This window comes from Pleurodeles waltl, chromosome 3_1 (genome assembly GCF_031143425.1).
Source record: "Pleurodeles waltl isolate 20211129_DDA chromosome 3_1, aPleWal1.hap1.20221129, whole genome shotgun sequence".
Taxonomy (NCBI): Eukaryota; Metazoa; Chordata; class Amphibia; order Caudata; family Salamandridae; genus Pleurodeles; species Pleurodeles waltl.
Window position 1 is genome coordinate 1,346,307,059 of NC_090440.1, and position 20,605 is coordinate 1,346,327,663.

General features: G+C 42.4%; 1 protein-coding gene across 1 annotated transcript; it reads right to left on the reverse strand.

Moving 5' to 3' along the window:
• Positions 1–5,913: 5,913 nt before the first annotated feature.
• On the reverse strand, positions 5,914–15,478 carry RPS25 (ribosomal protein S25). Its single transcript, XM_069224797.1, has 5 exons — positions 15,329–15,478; positions 13,861–13,956; positions 13,261–13,444; positions 6,816–6,914; positions 5,914–5,970 (listed from the first exon to the last, which is right to left on the reverse strand). The coding sequence occupies exons 1-4, from the start codon at positions 15,329–15,331 to the stop codon at positions 6,820–6,822; spliced, it is 378 nt and encodes a 125-aa protein (XP_069080898.1). The 5' UTR covers positions 15,332–15,478; the 3' UTR covers positions 5,914–5,970; positions 6,816–6,819.
• Positions 15,479–20,605: the final 5,127 nt, after the last annotated feature.

Here is a 20,605-nt window from a genome sequence, read left to right on the forward strand (position 1 = left end):
TGGGTTTGGATGTCTGATCTGTTGTTTGTGTTGTGTTAACAGATCTGGCCTGTTGGGTAGTTTGACATGCGGTACTAGTGAAAGGTCTAGTAGAGTTGTATACCAAGGTTGTCTTGCCCATGTGGGTGCTATCAGTATGAGTTTGAGTTGGTTTTGACTCAACTTGTTTACTAGATATGGAAGGAGAGGGAGAGGGGGAAAAGCGTACGCAAATATCCCTGACCAATTCATCCATAGAGCATTGCCTTGTGATTCGCGGTGTGGGTACCTGGATGCGAAGTTTTGGCATTTTGAGTTTTCTCTTGTTGCGAACAAATCTATCTGGGGTGTTCCCCAAATTTGAAAGTACTTGTTCAGAACTTGGGGGTGAATTTCCCATTCGTGGACTTGTTGGTGGTCTCGCGAAAGGTTGTCTGCTAGTTGGTTTTGTATTCCTGGAATAAATTGTGCTATTAGGCGAATGTTGTTGTGAATCGCCCACTGCCAAATTTTTTGTGTTAGGAGGCACAATTGTGTTGTGTGTTCCTCCTTGTTTGTTTAGATAATACATTGTTGTCATGTTGTCTGTTTTGACAAGAATGTATTTGTGTGTTATTATGGGTTGGAAGGCTTTTAACGCTAGAAATACTGCTAACAGTTCTAGGTAATTGATATGAAATTTTGTTTCGTGTATATCCCATTGTCCTTGAATGCTGTGGTGAATGAGGTGTGCTCCCCACCCTGTCATGGAAGCATCTGTTGTTATAACGTATTGAGGCACTGGGTCCTGAAATGTCCGCCCTTTGTTTAAATTTTTGCTGTTCCACCATAGAAGCGAGAGGTATGTTTGGCGGTCTACCAACACCAGATTTTGAAGTTGACCCTGTGCCTGTGACCATTGTGATGCTAGACACTGTTGTAAGGGTCGCATGTGTAGTCTTGCGTTTGGGACAATGGCTATGCATGATGACATCATGCCTAGAAGTTTTAGCGCAAATTTTGCTTGTATCTTTTGGTTTGGAAACATAGCACTTATTAGCTTGTGGAATGCCTGCACTCTTTGTGGACTTGGAGTGGCAATTCCTTTTGATGTGTTGATGGTTGCTCCTAGATATTGTTGTGTTTGACACGGTTCTAGGTGTGATTTTGTGTAGTTGATGGAAAACCCCAGTTTGTGAAGGGTTTGTATGACAAAAGTGGTGTCGTTTGCGCATTTTTTTACTGTGTTGGTTTTGATTAGCCAGTCGTCTAGGTAAGGGAACACATGTATCTGTTGTCTCCTGATGTGTGCTGCTACTACTGCTAGACATTTTGTGAACACTCTTGGTGCAGTTGTTATTCCGAATGGCAACACCTTGAATTGGTAATGTATTCCTTTGAATACGAACCGTAGGTACTTTCTGTGAGAAGGGTGTATTGGTATATGAAAGTACGCATCCTTTAGGTCTAATGTGGTCATGTAATCTTGCTGTTTGAGCAGTGGAATGATGTCTTGTAGTGTGACCATGTGAAAATGGTCCAATATGATGTAGGTATTTAGTGTCCTGAGATCTAATATTGGTCTCAATGTTTAGTCTCTTTTTGGAATTAGAAAGTACAGGGAGTAAACTCCTGTGTTTTTTTGTTGTACTGGTACTAATTCTATTGCATCCTTTTGCAGTAGTGCTTGAACTTCTAGTCCTAAAAGTTCTAAATGTTGTTGTGACATTTTGCGTGTTTTGGGGGGGATGTTTGGTGGGAAATTGTGGAATTCTATGCAATAGCCATGTTGGATTATTGCTAATACCCAATTGTCCGTTGTAATCTGTTGCCAAGATTGGTAGAATTGGCTTAGTCTTCCCCCCACTGGTGTTGAGTGAAGGGGTTGCGTGACTTGAAAGTCACTGTTTAGGTGGAGGTGTTTTTGGAGTCTGGAATCTTCCCCTACTCCTTGGGAATTGACCCCCCCGATATCCCCTGAAACCTCCCCTTTGGAAGGAACCCTGATATAGTGTGGTTCTAGATTGTTGGCTGGTGGTGTCTGTGGGTTGGCCACGAAACCCCCCTCTAAATGGAGTTTTTCTGAAAGAGCCTCTGCTCTGCGGGGAGTAGAGTGCGCCCATGGCCTTGGCCGTGTCTGTGTCCTTTTTAAGTTTTCCAATGGCTGTATCCACTTCCGAGCCAAACAGTTGTTTCTCGTTGAAGGGCATATTAAGGACAGCCTGCTGGATTTCAGGTTTGAAGCCTGAAGTGCGTAGCCAAGCGTGTCTCCTTATGGTGACAGCAGTGTTGACTGTTCTTGCTGCAGTATCGGCTGCGTCTAGTGAAGAGCGGATTTGATTGTTTGAGATAGTTTGTCCCTCTTCCACTATTTGCTGCGCCCTTTTTTGGTATTCCTGGGGAAGATGGTCTACGAGAAGTTGCATCTCGTCCCAGTGTGCGCGGTCATATCTGGCCAGCAGCGCTTGTGAATTTGCGATGCGCCACTGGTTGGCTGCCTGTGATGCCACTCTTTTCCCTGCCGCGTCAAATTTTCGGCTTTCTTTGTCCGGAGGTGGGGCGTCGCCAGATGTATGTGAATTTGCTCTTTTGCGAGCTGCCCCTACCACCACAGAGTCGGGTGGTAACTGCGAAGTAATAAACACTGGGTCTGTGGGTGGTGGTTTGTATTTCTTATCCACCCTTGGGGTGATGGCTCTTGATTTTACGGGCTCCTCAAAAATTTGTTTTGCGTGCCGTAACATCCCTGGTAGCATTGGGAGACATTGATATTGGCTATGTGTAGCCGAGAGGGTGTTAAATAAGAAATCATCCTCTATAGGATCGGAATGCAGTTGGACATTGTGGAAGTCTGCAGCCCTAGCCACCAGTTGCGAGTATGAGGTACTGTCCTCTGGCGGTGACGGCTTTGTGGGGTATGACTCGGGATCATTGTCCGGCACTGGGGTGTCATACAGGTCCCAAGCGTCTTGATCCTGATCGTCATGACTTATGGTAGTTTGCGCTGGTGAGTGCATTTGTGGCGGTGTTTGTGCCGGCGATGCCTGTGGAGGAGAGGGCGGAGGCGTGACTTTTTTAACCACTTTGGCTTGTGGTTGTGTGTCATCCTTTGGAAGTCCGATCCTTCTTTTCCTCATGATTGGGGGAAGGGTTGATATCTTCCCTGTATCTTGCTGGATGCACAGTCTCTTGTGTGTAGTCCGATTCTACACTTTGGAGCTCTTGTCCAAATTTGTGCATTTGGCCACTTAGTCCTTGTTCCTCTGAGTAGGATGAAGGTGTGGTATTTTTCGGCGCCGAGAATCTTTTTTCGGTTTCGGCACCGACAGAATTTTTGTTCCTTTCGGCATGGATTCTCGGTGCCGATGTTTTTCGGTGCCGGTATCTTGTTTTTGTCTCTCGGAGCCGCTTTCTCGGCTCCGAGGTTGCTCCATGGCGGTCCCTCGACCGGAGTCGGGTGTCTTCGCTATGGGCGTGCCCTTTTTCGGCCCCTTCGACGGGTCGCCTGATTTATGGGTCGAGCCATGGCCTGTTGGCAGTGGCGTCCCCTGGGCTTTCGGTTTGTCGATGGATTTACTTTGACGTCTTACTCAGTTTGTTGCTGTTGTTCGACGTCGGAGTCTCCGGATTCTGATTCCGGAACCGAGAATGTTTCCTCTTCGCCGTCGAAACGTTGTTTTGTCGACGTGGACGCCATTTGGTGACGCCTGGCTCTTCGGTCCCGGAGTGTTTTTCTGGACCTGAAGGCTCGACAGGCTTCACAGGTATCCTCCTTGTGCTCGGGGGACAAGCACAAGTTACAGACCAAGTGCTGATCTGTATAAGGATACTTACTGTGACATTTTGGGCAGAAACGAAACGGGGTCCGTTCCATCGGCTTCGATGTCGCACGCGGTCGGGCCGACCAGGCCCCGATGGGGGATCGAAACTGCCCCAAAGTCTTCCGATGATCGGTGTCGATGTACCTAACTATCCCGATACCGAACGGAACAATACCGACGCTTTCTTCCGAGATTCTGACTAACTTTCCGAACCGAAACACGGAGCGAAAAGGAATACGTCCGAACCCGACAGCGGAAAAAAAACAATCTAAGATGGAGTCGACGCCCATGCGCAATGGAGCCAAAGAGGGAGGAGTCCTTCGGTCCCGTGACCAAAAAGACTTCTTCGGACTGTGCCAAACATGTGTATCTGCAGCAACATATGCCATCGAACATTTACTTACAAAATATTTTGCTATATTACAAGGAAAGGGGGGGGCGGGCATGCTAACAAGTATATTGCTGACTGCTTTGGGCCTCATCATCTTCCTGCACGGCAAACTAAGACTTCTGACTTTTCCCTTGTCAACAATCCACCTTGCTAATAGTTCCTTGGTCAACAGTTTGCATCTCAAGTACCTGGAACAAAGTGTCTAAAAATTGTTAGTTCTTGGTTCTAATTTGCTGCTCTCTTAAAATTTGGATACTTCAAAGGCCTTTCTGCTGTTATACTTTGTTTCCAGAACAATACATGTGGAAGATAAATATGAAAGTACATTTTTAGTTTGTCCTCATGATAAGTCTGCTTCTGTATTTTGTAGAAGAAACGCTGATGAACTGTAGGGGGATTATATCTTGATAGCTACTAAATCACTTAAGTCTTTCATGAAACAGCACATGTGGACACTTGCACCATCTTTAAAGTAAGCAAGAACACCCACAAACTTAAAAGGATTAAAGCCCATCTCTTACTTAGGATAGTTTGGCTTCTTCACTTTTCCAAGCTTCTCTTTAGGCAGCGTGTGCAGGCTTCGCGTGTTTGTTCAGTGGAGCAAAGACCAAGTACTACTTCCTTTCAGCACAGTCTTTCCACTAGGAGCATGCTTTCAGGGGTACTTTAATTTTTTTTTTTTTTAATTTATATATATCTTTTAGATAAAAAAAAGAAAAAAATTCTAGCAATCAAGAAGAGCACGTGTTTGCATAACAAACAACTGTTTGTTACACCAGTCCGCGTTCAATAGTCGTGGTGTTGCTTGCTGACACCCCCCTCCAAACATTCTAGAGGACGTAAGACACAGCACCACCAAAAACACATAGGAGCACTAGGACGAAAGCAGGAAAAGTATTTAAGGAAAAGGACAGATCTGTCCTGCCTGAAGGCATTTATCACAAACCTTTTACTATGCAAGAATGTATTTGCACCTTTACTACACTTTGTTTTTTTAAACATACTAGCTTTTGGAAACAAATATTTTAAAGATAGGCAGATGAGGGTATGTTCAGGAGTGCGTTAAGGTGTTTTTCTTTTAACTGCAGCAAAAAAGTATGGTGGTATTCAAACTAAATTAACACTGTAGCCATGTTTTGAATCATAGCGTAAATATGATAGTTTACCCGTAATAAAAAAAAGTAAAAATTCGAAGAAAATAGTGTGGGATCAACTCCCTTCCTGCACTGCCCTTGGCGATCACAAAAAACAAAAGAGGATCCCTGCTGCACTGTGGGACTAATCCCTTAACCGGGAACAGCGCATTTTTAAAGTATTCAAGTATACTAAGACAGGAGACACATGGTTTGCACGCACACACACACACCCACTAACCAAATATCTTATGTAGCACTTAAGAGAAAATAACCCCTTTCTAAGTTGTGCTGCACATAAATGTCACATCTAGGATTCATATTTTATGTATGTTGTTTTGAATCCCCCCCCCCCCCAAACAGGTTTTATCATCTTGTTTTACTGATGGGAACAAAACTAAATATTTCTGCTGTTTTTTCATAGAATATTCAAATGATTCTGTAATTTTTGTATACGTACAGTGGAGCAGTACAAGCAGATTTACCACATGCATTCTTTAACAGTTTAACATGGCCTTCCAAACTTTAAAAACACACCATCCCACTGCAATGATCTTTGAATTCTGAAACTACGTTTTCCTTCCAAACATACCACCATATGAAATAAAGCTTCTTTTCAATTTTTTATTGGACACATTTACATTAGAAAATACTCCAACAGAAAAACCTGCAATGAAAGAAAGCAAAGCATTAGCATTTTTAGGACTTGGCATTGCATAACCACAGCTACTCATGAAATTCACATCCATCCACCGAACAAGGGCACACAACATAAGTGCTGAGTCGCAACCACACATGCAAATTATGAAATCAATTAGGATGCACAGCTACTAATACACAACACTAATATAAATGACCTGTAAAGAGTCAAATTGTGTGATCCTAGGCAAATAGTTTAGTCAGCTTTTTCTTAATTCTCACATATGATTGCACCTTCAAATATGTGAGCTCAGCATTTCTGCAGTACAAAAAAACATTGTTTCATTAAATATACTAAAGTTTGCTGCATGCATCACAAGAACCTAGCCCACATAACTTAGGACGTCTTAGTTTACCAACACTGCTGCCAGGGCAGGAGTGTTTCTCAGTTTGTTTAAACACTCAATTTTAATAGATTACTAAACCATGATGTTTTATACTTACAGCTAAAACCAGATAATCAAATCATTAACTTAGCTCCACAACCCATTTTCCCCTGCATCAAAATTACACAATACCTTTTGCTAGTGTTTGAGGTAAAGAAGTGTTGCAACCCACACTGCCTCCTAAACATTTTTTTCCACTTTAATTCTCTTGATTATGTGGTAGTCGAAGCCCTTCCTGCCCCCATAAGATAGCAGTTGATAGAACTCATGGCACAGTAAACATTGCACCACATAAAAGGCTGTTCAGCTATACATCAACTTTCTTAATCAGCATGTTGATAAGAAAACTACTTGTGTTTTGATCATTCATAACCCACCTCTCTCTCAAGAGGTGAGCACAACATTACCAACTCAGGTCACAGCTCACCAGATTAAGATTCCTCCGTGCCGGCGGGCGCATCTCCTCCCTTCGTGTTCCGGGTATAAATCACTTGGGCTCTGTGCTTCGACACCAGTTTAATCAAACCTTTTGGAGGACAGAAGCATTACTGAATGTTCCTCACTTAAGTACCACAGCGATATCAGACAAGGAAACAACAAATGCAAAATGTGTAGGTAATCTATGGCTTATCTTGATATCTCGTAATTTTGACACATGCATTGTCAAAGCAGATAGGTCTTGCCTACATAATACAAGTGCCGAGCAGGTGGCGTGGCCAGTGTTTGACCCTTATTAGAAGTTGAATTCAAATACCCGTGAAAACCCATGTTTGCAGAGGGACTGGAATTACGAATTGTGAGATAATCACACCCGTGTAATTTTCCTCTGATGAAGTCTCCAAGGTCAGACATGCCAAAATTTAATTGGGAGGAAAATGCCAGATTTTGATCAGCAAATGTAGACTCTCAGGGTCAGATTTTCAACAGCTGTTATAATCACACTGTTTATGGGCCACTAGTAATGAAGGCCTTTGCAAAGTATTGAAAAAGACCTGTAGAAAAACCCTTGCAGATAAGGAGTGGGAAGAAACTCAGGTGTGCAAGACAATCTCACAGCAGCCAGGTTCTTCTTTATTCGACTTAAGTATCTCTGTGCAGTATACCTCAAGCAACAGACTATAAAAGTTGGGTGTAGTGACTTTCTCCTCTTGCCTCATGTTATGGACAGGGATATATTGCATACCAAATGGAGTTGTAGGGTTCTGGCCCCATGCTGGGAAACATGACAGAGCTCTGTGGTAGATTGGACGCTGCAGGCTGACCCGAAGATGGTGGCTTTTCATAGAAACAGATCTAGATGTTAACCAATATAAACTAGCTTAACTCTACTTAGGGACAATTGTCACTAACAGGGATGTGGGACGTGGTAAGAACCCTCCCTCTGTGGAACACTGGTGGCAGGGGCTTGATTTACATAGGAGTACAGAAAAGCTAATTTACATTGCAGGAGGTTTCCCTTTACCATATACCGAAATATTAGACATTCGGCCTTTCTACCAGGGAATTGTTCTTGACCGCATTGGCAGCTACTGGACAGATAGATGCTGAAATATTGCGGATAGGGCTTTGTCTTTGGTGATGCTGTGCATAGCCACAAAATACTTCGCAATTATCATGGCTCATTGATGAAGTATGATTATTATAGAAGGTGAAAAGGGGCATGTTGTCTAATCTCCAACTGCCTATAATCTTTGTGTTCGAGATTTTGACAAAAATCAGTAACGAAAAAAAACCATTAATGCAAGAGGAAAATTAAACAGTGGTTTGCAACCTGTGGGTTGGGAACCCCTGGGGGTCCACAGCCTTAGAAGATTAGTTTAAACAGACTAATAAACTATATACCAATCAAGCGGCTAAATGTACAATTGAGAAATTTAAATACGTACTGTAAAGGTCAAGGAATTTGTAACTGGAGCCTCCGATTGATTTGTGGAAGCAGTGCAGGTGCCTCAAACAGAATAAAGTATGGATGAGTTGTCTCAATTGAATTTAGAAAAGCTCCAACTTTCCTTTCAAAATTTGTATTGTTTCAGTTATTAAAATATGTTTGCAAAATAAATAAAATGTGTTATTATTTGCCTATTTGTTTAACGAATGCTTGTTTCTATATTTTGTGTATTGTTCTGCAGTTCAAATATTGACAATGTTTACGACAGGGCCCAGGCCCCAGCAATGACTCCGTGGGGGCTCCAAGGCCAATAATGATTCAGTGCAGGTCCCAGCAATGATAAAGTTTGGGTTCACAGAAGTCATAAGGTTGAGAACCACACAGTAACTTACACTGAACTCAACGTTTTGAATCTTCATTAAAAAAAAAAAAAAGCCATTTAAGTACTTCACCCAGGAAACTGATCAGAACTTTAGAAAAAAAGTCAGAAATTCATGGTAAACCTTTACCAAGAGTATTGCGAATATATACAAGTCACAAGGAACTGCCACACAACTATATGGAACCATGGACAACTGAGCTAATCAATACACCAGTTAGAACCCAGGATCAAAACTGAATGAGGGCCATGACGTCCTCAAAATAAGGCTACTACAAAATATTAACTAGATTTACTTCAAAACAGTTAGGCTGCATGTAATGTTTGATCCAGACTACTGCTGAAGGCCTGCGTCAAGACACAGCGACTTGATGTGGTGCACATGCCCCATAAACCAAGAGATCATGGTCTTAAGAGTCTACAATCATTAAGTCCAGGGAGTGCAGAATTGAATAAAATATCTACTTGTCCATGCGAAACTGTGCTTCTTAAATCTACTTGTCCTGTGAAGTTAAAAAAAAAAAAAAAAAAAAAAAAAAAAAAAACACACAACACTTGTCCATTTGGTGCCATGCAGATCAGCGACACATTCTGGCAGCAATCTCATAAGAGCTCTGTTAATAGCCCCTCAGACTATGCCAGGGATAATACTTTAGTAGGGGTTGAATGCTAGCAATTTCAAGTCCTACTATAGAAATGGCCTTCTTTTGCCACCTTTCCGCAGATCTACATACCGTGGTTGGAGTAAGCAGCAAGCAATAGTTCCAGGGCTGGAATACCTTTGAGTCTCTGTAAACATACTAACTTCCATGTTTTAAGGATTTTCAGCAGCTCTGATCTTTTTTCCATACTGTTAAAGGTTGAAAATGTACTTCTGCCAAGGACAGAAGTTCTTCCAGGGTTGGGAACAAAGTGGCTGGAGGAAGAGTGGACTTGTAAATGTTTAATAGATTTCTGGATGAGCAAATCTTCACATTCATATCTGCTGTGGCTAAATTAAATTTCACAAGTGTTTTTTTGGAGTACATCTTCTTGGTCTACTTTTGTAAATTCTCATGGCAGCCACTAATGCAAGGACATACCATGTGTGAAGTTGTGACTAAGACCTGGCCCCTCAATTAGGTCTCATGTTAACCAAGACATTTTGTATATTAAAATTATATTTCTTCATCTATAGGCTAGTTTAACTGAGTGACAGCATTCTGCTCTTCCACAAGAGGCACACTAGCAAGCAAAGTAGTTTTCTTCAGTGCCAGGAACTACTGGGGCAGTGTGTGGTTCGAGACCCAAAAACGTTTTTGCTTTTCATCAATGTTAGTTACAATGGTGAGGGCCTGGCACCTCGAACAATAAAGTGTTACAAAAGCCATATTAAAACAAGACACATTGACAAAACCAAAAAAGACTGACACCCAATGTTGGATTGGTTGGCTTTACCAGTGCTTTTTTTATTTCGTGTTAGCCATTATTTTCTTGAAAATTGTTACACCGATTTTCCATTATCAATATTTTTGGGAAATGCTAGCTTGCATCAGCACATTTTACTAAAAGATGCTTCAAAGGAATACATCTAAAATTTCACAGTAATTTGGCAAAACGTTTCCTACTTGCATTTTTCTCTGAACATTTCACTTTGAAGGCAAAAAATCCTAAATTTGCATCTTATCAGAGCACTCTGGGTGCATTATACATAACTTAATTGTTAAGTTTAAATATGTACAGACACCTTTTTCACTGGAATCACTGTCAGAAATGCTGTGTGAACTTACTATGTGTATTTAGAGCACTCAACCCAATAGAAGCTTTGCACAAATGAACCATAAGTACAAGTTCAAATGGCTACCTCAACTGCAGACAGTTCCCTTCCCTGTAAACTGGCAGCCTAAGGGTTTGTGCTGTGGGGAGGGGGAGGGGGGGAGGTTGTGGGTTTGGCCTACTTGTCCCAAGGACAAACGTTAAAACGTGTTGTCCTTGACCCCAATGCCCTGGGCATAGGGCTATAGGAATTCCACACCCCTGTAAGATACAATAGGGAACACACTAGACCAAGACCCAATATTATTCAATTATACAGGAGACCACAAAGCCACTCTCCAACATCCTAAATAGGTTAGGACATTACAAGCTGCTTACTAAATATACACAAATATGCAATATGAAAATCTCACAGCTATGCTTAACGACTAGGCAAGAGAAAGTACTGATCCTACCACCCAATAGTGAAAGGATTTCAGTCTTTGGAAAATGTACCTGCCTGTGACACCCACAGATCTGTTAAAACTTTATATAAATAAAAGAAAACATTTACTATATCCTACTGCAAATGTTAATTCATCAAATTGTCTTACATGGGAAAGACTAAATTTATTAACACTTCCTAATTACAGAAGGGATATATATATATATAAAAATGAACGATTACACTAAAAAAGCCTCTGCGTGGAAGTAGCAATGGAGATCAAAGTGTGGCAGGACTCACTAGTTATGCAAAAAAGAAACAAATCAATTTTGTATTAGTCTGTACAACAGTCTAATCAAAGCTCTTCCCATTAAAGAAAGCACTTTCAGTACAGTCATTTCCACTGCAGGTGTACTGTTAACTTTGATAGGGTGCACTATACAGCTCAAAACATCTCAAGTTAATTTAAAAAAAATATATATGGGTTTTTCTTGACAGTCCTCGACATCACGGCTCCCTAAAGTAGTGTCCGGAGTTATCTGAATTTGTGCAAATTAACGATTGAAAAAGTGACATACAGAATGTGTCTAGCCCTTTAGGATTTACATTTGTATGTCAGGATTTTTTCGATGCTACAGAAAATCCAATCTGCAGTCCTTGGAATGGAGAGATTGCAGTGGGTTCAGGTTTTAGCTCCTTGGTACAAGTGTATAAACTAGATATAGCAATGAAGAACTGAAACGTAACAGTTAATCTTTGCAAAGTGTTGCACCATGTGGCATTTTCAGCTATTGATTTTTTTGTTTAAAAACACGCAGAAGATAGAATGTGGCATGTTCAAAACCATTGTGTGGAAAACCTTACGACCACTCAATTACATTGTCCAAGTGGCACCATATAAGCTAGTTGCAACATGTTTTATTCAATGACCTATTTAAGTAAACCTAGCTGGGTTTATCTAACCTCTGAATATTATGCACAGGCCACTGAGTAATACTCATGACTATTTTCAAAGAAACAAAAATGAATATCAAATGGAGGTCGTTTTGCTTTCAATACGAAAAGAGGCACAGGAACAATTGGGTGAAATTACACTTCAGAGGTAGAGGAAGACTGTTCAAACTTTAGATTTGAGAAAAAAAAATATATACACACACATTAAAAAAATCCAAAGATTATGAGACGTTCTAGTTAGGGTCAGATTTAACATGCACAAAACCATAGAAATTCAGCTGATCTAGTTATTTCAAATAACTATCTATAACTTGTGCCCTAATGTAACTAGAACAGATGAATTACTGTGGTTTCTAAACCGTAGCTTTTACAAAGTTATCAATTCCCTGCCTGAAGGCTCAAGTAGCCAACTGTCATCCGAAAACCAGCTGGGATGTGTGAGCTGCTCACAGGAAAAAGGGAACAAATGTCTTTGTGGGGAAGGGACTGTCACGGGATTGTTTTGCCACACTTAAGGGGTTCCAGAGATTGTGTCACGAGAAGCAATTCTGACATCTTGGTTTGAGCCGAGATGCACTGTGGGATTGTTTAGTGGTAAACTCCCAGAAGTGGCGGGGATAAGGATATGCCCTTGGTAATTTTGCCTCGTTAGGTTGTCTCTCCCCCACCCACAATCTAACAGCAGGCATAAGGTTGGCAACCCTGGCTACCTTCAGTACCCTGCTGGGCCTATGGAAAATAGGACTGCACCTGTTGAACTAAAGGACCAAACCTGCCGTTTTGCGTGTGTTGTGCAAATCCCCAAGGGTTGGACCTATCCCAACTTGATTTACTACGCTACATCGCCCAAAAGCAAGATCACCACACCATCACCAGTAGGCACTATGCCAGACACAAAATGCCTGAAGGTAGCTGAAAAGGGCATTTGGGATTATACAAACCTTTCCACCCAACACTTTTCCAACTGCATTTGTAATTCGACTTTGTTAAACTGAGTACGCGAATAAACCGAACAATGTTGGCCAAAAGAGCATCTGCCAGAGTCGTTTTAACTTCAATACTTCACACTTGCCTTGCAATAAATCTGAACACTTACGCTGAACACTCCCTGATAATGTAATGATGCAGTTTGAAAGAAAACTATGTTAAACCACTTAGATGAAGACTGGGTTTGCTACACAACTAAACACAAGAACGGGAATAACAGTGTGCAAGATCAAGCTTCGTATGATCCACAAACTAGAAAAGGAAGCTCCCCGTCTAAAAGAACGACTGAAAAAAGGATCGAAGATACGGGAATCAAAATAAAAAATATACTTAGTGCATTACTCTCATTGATACGACTAACAGGCCAAAACCGTCACTCCACAAGCACATGCTATATCGCAGCGACAAGTTTTAAGTTCCAGCTGAAACAATGCCCCGTTTCTTCTTTCTCTTGAGACCCGATAGCCGCTACCGCTTGCTCTCACCTTTGTTGAGTAGCTCTTGTAGCGCAGCCCTGGCCAAAGAGCCTCGGATCTTCAGCCTCTCGGATACCACGGCAGGAGTGATCAGCTTGTAGTTGGGCACCTCTTTGCACAGCTTGTCGTAGGTAGCTTTGTCAAACAGAACCAAGTTGTTCAGCTTGTCTCTCACTTTTCCCTTAGACCACTTCTACTTAAAAGAAACAATAGCGGGTCAGCTCTGAAATTAAAAAGCCTAGTAGCATGCTAAATTACTCTTCAGAAATGGAAAACTATACAACTTAAATACAGCAGAGTCCTCAACTCAAGAGAAAGTTCTGTAACTGCAATGCTTGCAGGAGTAGAATTGTAGAGCTATAAAGGGCAATTAAAGATGCCCTACTTTATCGAATGGCACCCTTAAAATGTGTATAACTTACGATCAAGCAAGAAGAGTGCTACACCTTAGGCCCCCCACCAGCGGCAAAGCCGCTTTCCGCAATCATTTCCCTCATCATAACAGACGTTTTAGTAACTAACTGGTACCAAGGGCACACATACAATTCTATAAGCTCCCTCCAATGAGTGATTAATACAGAATATGCAAAAAACCCAGAACTAGTTTACCTTCTTCTTGGCTTTTCCGCCAGATTTGTTGACTGGATCCTTGTCCTTCTTGGCGGACTTGCCTGCATCTTTTTTCTTCTTATCGTCCTTGGGAGGCTGTTGAAACAAACGACGAAGTTTTAAGATAACTGCTACAGAAATAAGCCGCAGCAGCTTCAAGGTTTCGTTTTCTTTTTGCAGAAGGTATACACTGTGAATCAGGGCTGCTTAAACTACTTAACAAGATGAGTCAAAATAAAAACAGAAGCATGGCTCGTTGTGTTGGGTGCAACACTTATTTAGAACAAAAAGTTTTATCACGAGCATACATTTGTTGTATTCAATATAAATATCAACTTCCTCAATCAGTAAAACCTGAAAACCACCCCGCTGAGTTAAATGATGAAAAATGGTTATTCCTATAGTGCACCTGACAAATTTTGTTCAGGCTCAAAAACAACAAATCCTTTATAATAATCTCACACAAGCATTCGTAATAAAAAGATACGCCACTCGGATCAGTTTTAGAAACGTTGTCACGTAAAACTATTAAATATATGATCAGGAAGAGCGTAAGTCTAGCTTGGTGTTCCCCGGCCTGTTTCTCTGCTGTGGAACAGTGTACAGTTGCACGGACTCTGCGTGTACTAGGTGTTATGTTAAGACATGTAAACGTTTCTGCGAAGACTATGTCGCCCAAAGACAATGAGCACTAAACGTTTACACACACTGCTGCCCGTACCAGTAATCACCTACGGCGGTCAGTTGCCTTCCAAACCATGATGCTTTCTTACGCGTTGTCTTACCACAAATAACCGCAGCCCCCCATTAAGATTTGTGGTCAGCAGAAAAACGCACACGCAAGGACTTGCACACAAATTAAAGACTGCTTGTGAACAGACTATAAAGACAACGTTTTTATTCACATTTTTGGAAATGTATCCGATCACAATTATGGCTGCCGCTCGCAGGCTATCCATTAAAAGCAGATACTATTTATGAAGGTATAAATCCGGGAATTAACGATCCAAAATAAATAACTGTTCTCCGCCAAATCGTCTGCAGCCATAAGCTAGTACTGCTCCTCCAATTATCATACCCGGCCGTGCAAAGCTGTCATTATAAAGCGTCAAAGGCCGGAGGGAAGCAGCCTGAGCTCATCTACCGCACAAATTAAAATATACACACGTTCGACTCAACGAGGCAATTCTAGGCCAGTTAAAAGCCCTCTAAGATAGAGAGAGGTCCTTCAAGATGCGTTTTAGTTACGTTTTGAAAGTTCAAGGAAAAAAGGGGTAAAACCTGCGGAAGGCCCTTAGGAACAATTTACTTTGCCCCAGAGCCTCCAGGACCACGCCGAGGATTTAACGGGTCCCCGAGAGCCAAGCGTTGAGTTTGGGGGTACCTCGGGCTATGTTATTTCTATACGCGTTGCCAAGCTTTACCCCTTTTCAGCTCTTCTGTTCCCTGTTCCCATCCCAACCCTCACCATGCTGCTGCTCCTGTGAGATGGCGAACAGAAAGGAAGTGCCCCTGCTTCCCCACTCGGGAAACCCTGCTCCGGGGCGGGACTTCTAGCTGTTGGCTTCCGGGTTATAGGGAGAGGCACTATTAGCTACCCAAACAGGGCACAGACAACGTTAAAACTACGACTCCCATCGTGCAACGCTAGCCTACGCCACGCAGTCTGCCTCAATAAGCCGGACGAAGAAAGTAGCCCAAACTCGGTTCGGACGATGCACTAGAACGCTAACCTGCAAAATTGGGTGAAGAAGAACTACAATGCAAAGTACTGCCGCATTGGTACTGTGCTTCAAAACACAAGGGGGGGAAAAGGGAGAATTGGGCGGTCCAGTGTACGTTCTCCCAATAATATGCAAATATAAAGTGGTACACTGTTCCGAATAAGAGAAAAGAAAAGGAGTCCTGAATTTCAGGAGCAATGGTCCTCACACACCTTAGTTGGTGTCATGCTTCATCATCGGACAGCTCCTCGTCAGACCAGCGCTGCAATGTCTGACGGGCACCCCCCGAAGGGGGGCTCTTTGCCGGAGATCTTTTTATATATTCGATGATGCCGTGGGACCTAATATGGATCAGAGAAAAGGGCAGATCCTCAAGAGAGAGAAAGATAAGAATAAAAATGGCTCAAATCCCTCACTCAATGATTTATTGCTTGCTATTGGGAAATGGTCAAGATTAAAAAAAAAAAAAAAAAAAAAAATGTAGGGAGTGGAAACAGAGGTAATGCTCGGACACTCACACAAAACATTTAAGAAAAGAGGATGGTGGAAATAATCCACTCCTCATTAGTATGCGGTCGACATGTTTCGCGTCTATGATGGTCCCACAGGATCCAGTGACGCTTCTTCAGGACCTACTAAATCAAAAAATCACTCTCAAAATATCAACGTAGCTATACTCCTGCTGACTACTGTTCACAGTCAAGGCGTCATCAGTCACTTACTGAGGTCAAACCGGACTGGCTTCTCTTTCCTACTAGTCACCCTAAATCAGGGGAAAAAGGCTCAAATTAGCACTGTAAAAAATCACTCCCTCAGTACTAGAGAGTGATAGATTTGTGATGAAGAAAACAAATTGTGACAAACTGTGCAACACTCAGTGACCAGGTGGGTGCGAAGCAAGCCATGCTAATAACACATAGGGAGGCTTACCCTCTTTACTGAAAGAACAGGTTCCATGGGATCACGCTGGCCTCTTGCCTGGCTATCCGAAAATCTGGTTGGTAAGAAAACATATACCGAAATGGGGGACCACACGTTACAGTCCAACATTAGTCTATGGGATATTCCAGCAAAGTAGCTGAGTATCAGTAAACAATAGCGTGGAGACAAAATTCAAAAGTAATACTTCACAACTGTGTGTAGGTATCTCATAAACACACACAAATAACAATATCCACACAGCAGAAAAAGATAATGAGAAAGATATCGCAGAAAAAGATAATGCATAGTTTAGTACTGGTACGTCACCCTTAGAGACGAATATGAAGTAGGGTGTTCAGTACAACCATATTTAGGTAGAGAGAAATGATCGTTTACTCTGATAGGTAATACGATATGACACAAATCGAAAAGTAATTCGCCCTTGCGAGGAGTGTGAGGTTCCGTCACCGATATATCTAAGAGTAGTATAAACATTCTGAAAGTAACCTCTTGAAAGTAAGGCGTCTCACTTAGCCAAAGAAAGAGAGTACATAACAGAACCGGGTACGAGGAAAACAAAAAATGCTATTTTTTACATCACTCGCCCAGAAGGAAAACGTCCCATAGACTTGTGAATACAGGCACCGTCTATCAAGATTGAGTACGTCTTTCAAGACGATCGAAAGGATCTATCAAGAGAGGCTGGGTCAGGGCACTTACTTTTCAAGTAGCCGAGGTCCTCCGTAACACCTACCCTGGGGTTCGCGGTCCCGGATGTGATCGTAGCCCAGGGACCGGCGAGTTTAAATACAACGCGTGATAGGCGCGTATGTCTTAATTAGGGGAATCGGTATCCTAGCAACCTCCTAGTGAGTTGCAACCATATCTGAAAATAGACGATGGACTATAAAAACGAGGTGGTAAAAACCCCTCGTTCGTGTCGGCCATCTTAAAATGGTAAATGGCCACAAATAATGAGCCTAGTCTGCAGTGATTGACCAGACATAGGACAGATCATTTAGAAATGCCAATGATATCGTTCGTGGCATTCATCAAATCACACAGTCTAATAATTTTGTACATCGTATGGTGAAAAACGGGGGTGAGAAGGTTGAAGACTGACATGAAAGGTGTCGTCAAAGGAAATCTATCCAAACAACAGGGATATATACAGGGGGGTTACGAAGTCAGAACAAACATACTGTCTATTTGGATAGGTGGAACCAAGGGATGTCATCATTGAGTCCCTGACGGTGGGTATTCAAACGAAACACCCAGCGTTGTTCCAATTCAAAAAGTGAATGTGTGCCTGTTGAGTTACAAGTCTGTAGCACCACCCACCACATGTCATCTGGTGTATGTTTGAGTTCAATGAAATGGATGCTGAGTTTGGTAGTGGCGCGTCCACATCGGATATTACTCCGATGTTCATTTATCCTGATTTTCACAGGTCGTGTAGTAATCCCTACGTATTGTAGCTCACACGGGCAAGTAATCAAATACACACAATTCCGAGTATTGCAGTTAGTGTGTTTCCTCAATTGCCAAGTGAGGAAGGGTTCAAGGTGTAAAGTGTCTGTACGCTTGGTAAGTGAACAGATGTTGCAATTCCCACACGGAAAATGGCCCACGACTGGGGGAAGGTCCCATAAAGTCCTCTGTCTAGGAAGGGTGATGGTAGGTTTTGGTCGGGTATGTACCAACATGTCTTTAATGTTGGTGGTCCTCTTAAACGCAAACACAGGTTTGGGAATATCTTCACCACCACTGCAGAGGACTGACCATCTCTTATTGATTATCTTCTTCACCGTATTTGAGAAGGGAGTGAACGTTGATACACAGGTGAGTTTATGGTCTGCAGGTTTTGGAGTTAGTTGTAACAGTGACTCTCTATCACTGTACTTAGCTCGTTTGTAAGCTGTATTGATAACTCTCTCTGGGTAATGACGGTCATGTAGTTTGATCTGTAGATCAGCAGCTTGTGTGTTGTATAGTCGTAAATTGCTGCAGTTCCGTCGAAGGCGTAGGAATTGTCCAAATAGTAAGTTTTGTCTGAGTGCCTTAGGATGGTGACTATCATATAATAGTAGGCTATTCCGATCTGTAGCTTTTTGAAAAGTGCGGGTCTCTAATCGACCTTCCTCAATTCTGATTAGCAAATCTAAAAAAGGGACCTCAGTGGTAGAGACAGAGGAGGTAAATTTGAGGAAAGGGTCCAGATTGTTTATCCATGTAGAAAAAGCGTCTACCAAGGCTAAAGGTCCGTGCCAAATGACAAGGATGTCGTCAATGTAGCGACGCCATAGCTTAATGTTTGTGAAGAATGGATTAGACTCTGGTAAGATAAAGCGTTTTTCAAAATTGTACATGTACAAGCATGCTAAGCTAGGGGCGAATGTACTGCCCATCGAGGTGCCATGAATCTGGTGGAAGAGTTTATCCTCGAACTGGAAAAAATTCCTAGTCAGGGCCAAACTGGCACAGTGCATAATAAAGTGAACAGGTGTCGTTGATTCTAGGTTGGTAGATGTAACAGCTGACTCAACTACATCCAGTGTGGCTGCTTGCGGGATGTTGGTGTATAAAGCCTCAACATCAAGGGTGATCAAGGCATCAACAAACACTGATGAGTTTATGGTCTTGATCAGATTGAGGACGTCTTTAGTGTCTCTAAGGTAAGTAGAGGACCGTTGTACAAGAGGTCGTAAAAAGTGGTCACAAAATACAGAGAGTGGTTCAAGAACAGACCCAATGCCAGAGACTATCGGGCGTCCTGGTGGAGGTAGAATTCCCTTGTGAATTTTGGGAAGACAATAAAAGTAAGGAATACGGGGATCTTCCGTATTCAAAAAATCCGCTTCTTTTTGTGATATCCAAGTATTGTTGACAGCTTCTTCTAACATGCCCCGTATCTCTGTTTGCAAACAGGCCGTAGGGTCCTGATCAATTTGGGCACAATAGGTAGCATCGTCAAGGAGGCGAAGACACTCTTGTCTATACTCCTCTGTGTTCAAAACAACAATGGCGCCTCCCTTGTCTGCTGGTTTAATAGTGATATTAGTTTCAGCTGCCAGAGTTCGAAGTGCCTCAATTTTAGACAGGTTAGTAAATCTGCGTTGTGGACGTATATTTAATATGTCAGAGGTGACTGCTTTCTCGAAAGCCAGGACCTCGCAAGGCATATATGTATGTGGGGGTATGAACTTGGAAGGTTTTCTAAGGCCGGAGTCCTCAGGGGAATCAGTGGTAGGTCTGTCTTTAAAGAAGAATTGCAAGCGTATTTTTCTAAAGAACCGAGAAAGTTCGCATTGTAAGCGAAAAGGATCCTCCTTAGGAGTGGGGACATATCCCAAACCTTTGTTCAGTACCTTAGTTTCATCGGAGGACAAAGGCCTAGAGGACAGATTTACCACTAGATCTTTGCTGGAGGGGTTTTGCCCTGGCTCCGTGTGACCATCTGTGGTTCCTCCTGTGACCAATGGACTCGTCTTCCTCTTCCTCGTCTTCTGCCTCTTCCTCTGCCCCTGCCTTGGCCTAAAAAAGGCCCAAAAGGTGGCATTGGTCGGGGTTGGTAAAAGGGGAAGGGCTGTTGCCATGCCATCGGAGGACCCTGGTGGTATTGTGGGAAGTTGTAATAAGGTTGGGGTCTTTCGTCTTCTGTGCTCCATCCATCAGAGGATGAGCTATGGCTATATTTGCAAGGTTTTCGACCAGATATAGAGGAATCATCTGATGAAACGGAAGGTATATCACCTGTGTAATCATCTTTGATATAGGGATAGACCTTCTCTCTATTGAATCTATTAATGTCTTTCTGTAGCTTAGTGATCTTCTGTTGTGTTAGGAACTCTTTGGTATCATTAAGGTCAGCGGTAATTTCTGCTAATCGGCTTTTGAATGCTGTTATGGAGATAGTGGTTTTGAGTGTGTTCTCCATAAGGGTAATCTGTATGGCTAAGGATTCCGCTAATCGTCTGGAAGTATTGATAATAAGGACCAGCCAGTCCCGGGTGCACTTCCATGCAATCTGGGCCCAATCCTTCCTAACGGCCAGGTCTTGTAGGAAGATCCTGGGCATGTTGGACACAAGTAGTCCATTA

What these genes read in the sequence shown, in the direction of transcription:
- RPS25 (XM_069224797.1), bottom strand. An exon ending in GCGGAAAAGCCAAGAAGAAG is followed by an intron (nt 13,445 to 13,860) that starts GTAAACTAGTTC and finishes TCTTTTAAGTAG; the next exon opens with AAGTGGTCTAAGGGAAAAGT. An exon ending in ACAAGAGCTACTCAACAAAG is followed by an intron (nt 6,915 to 13,260) that starts GTGAGAGCAAGC and finishes GTCCTCCAAAAG; the next exon opens with GTTTGATTAAACTGGTGTCG.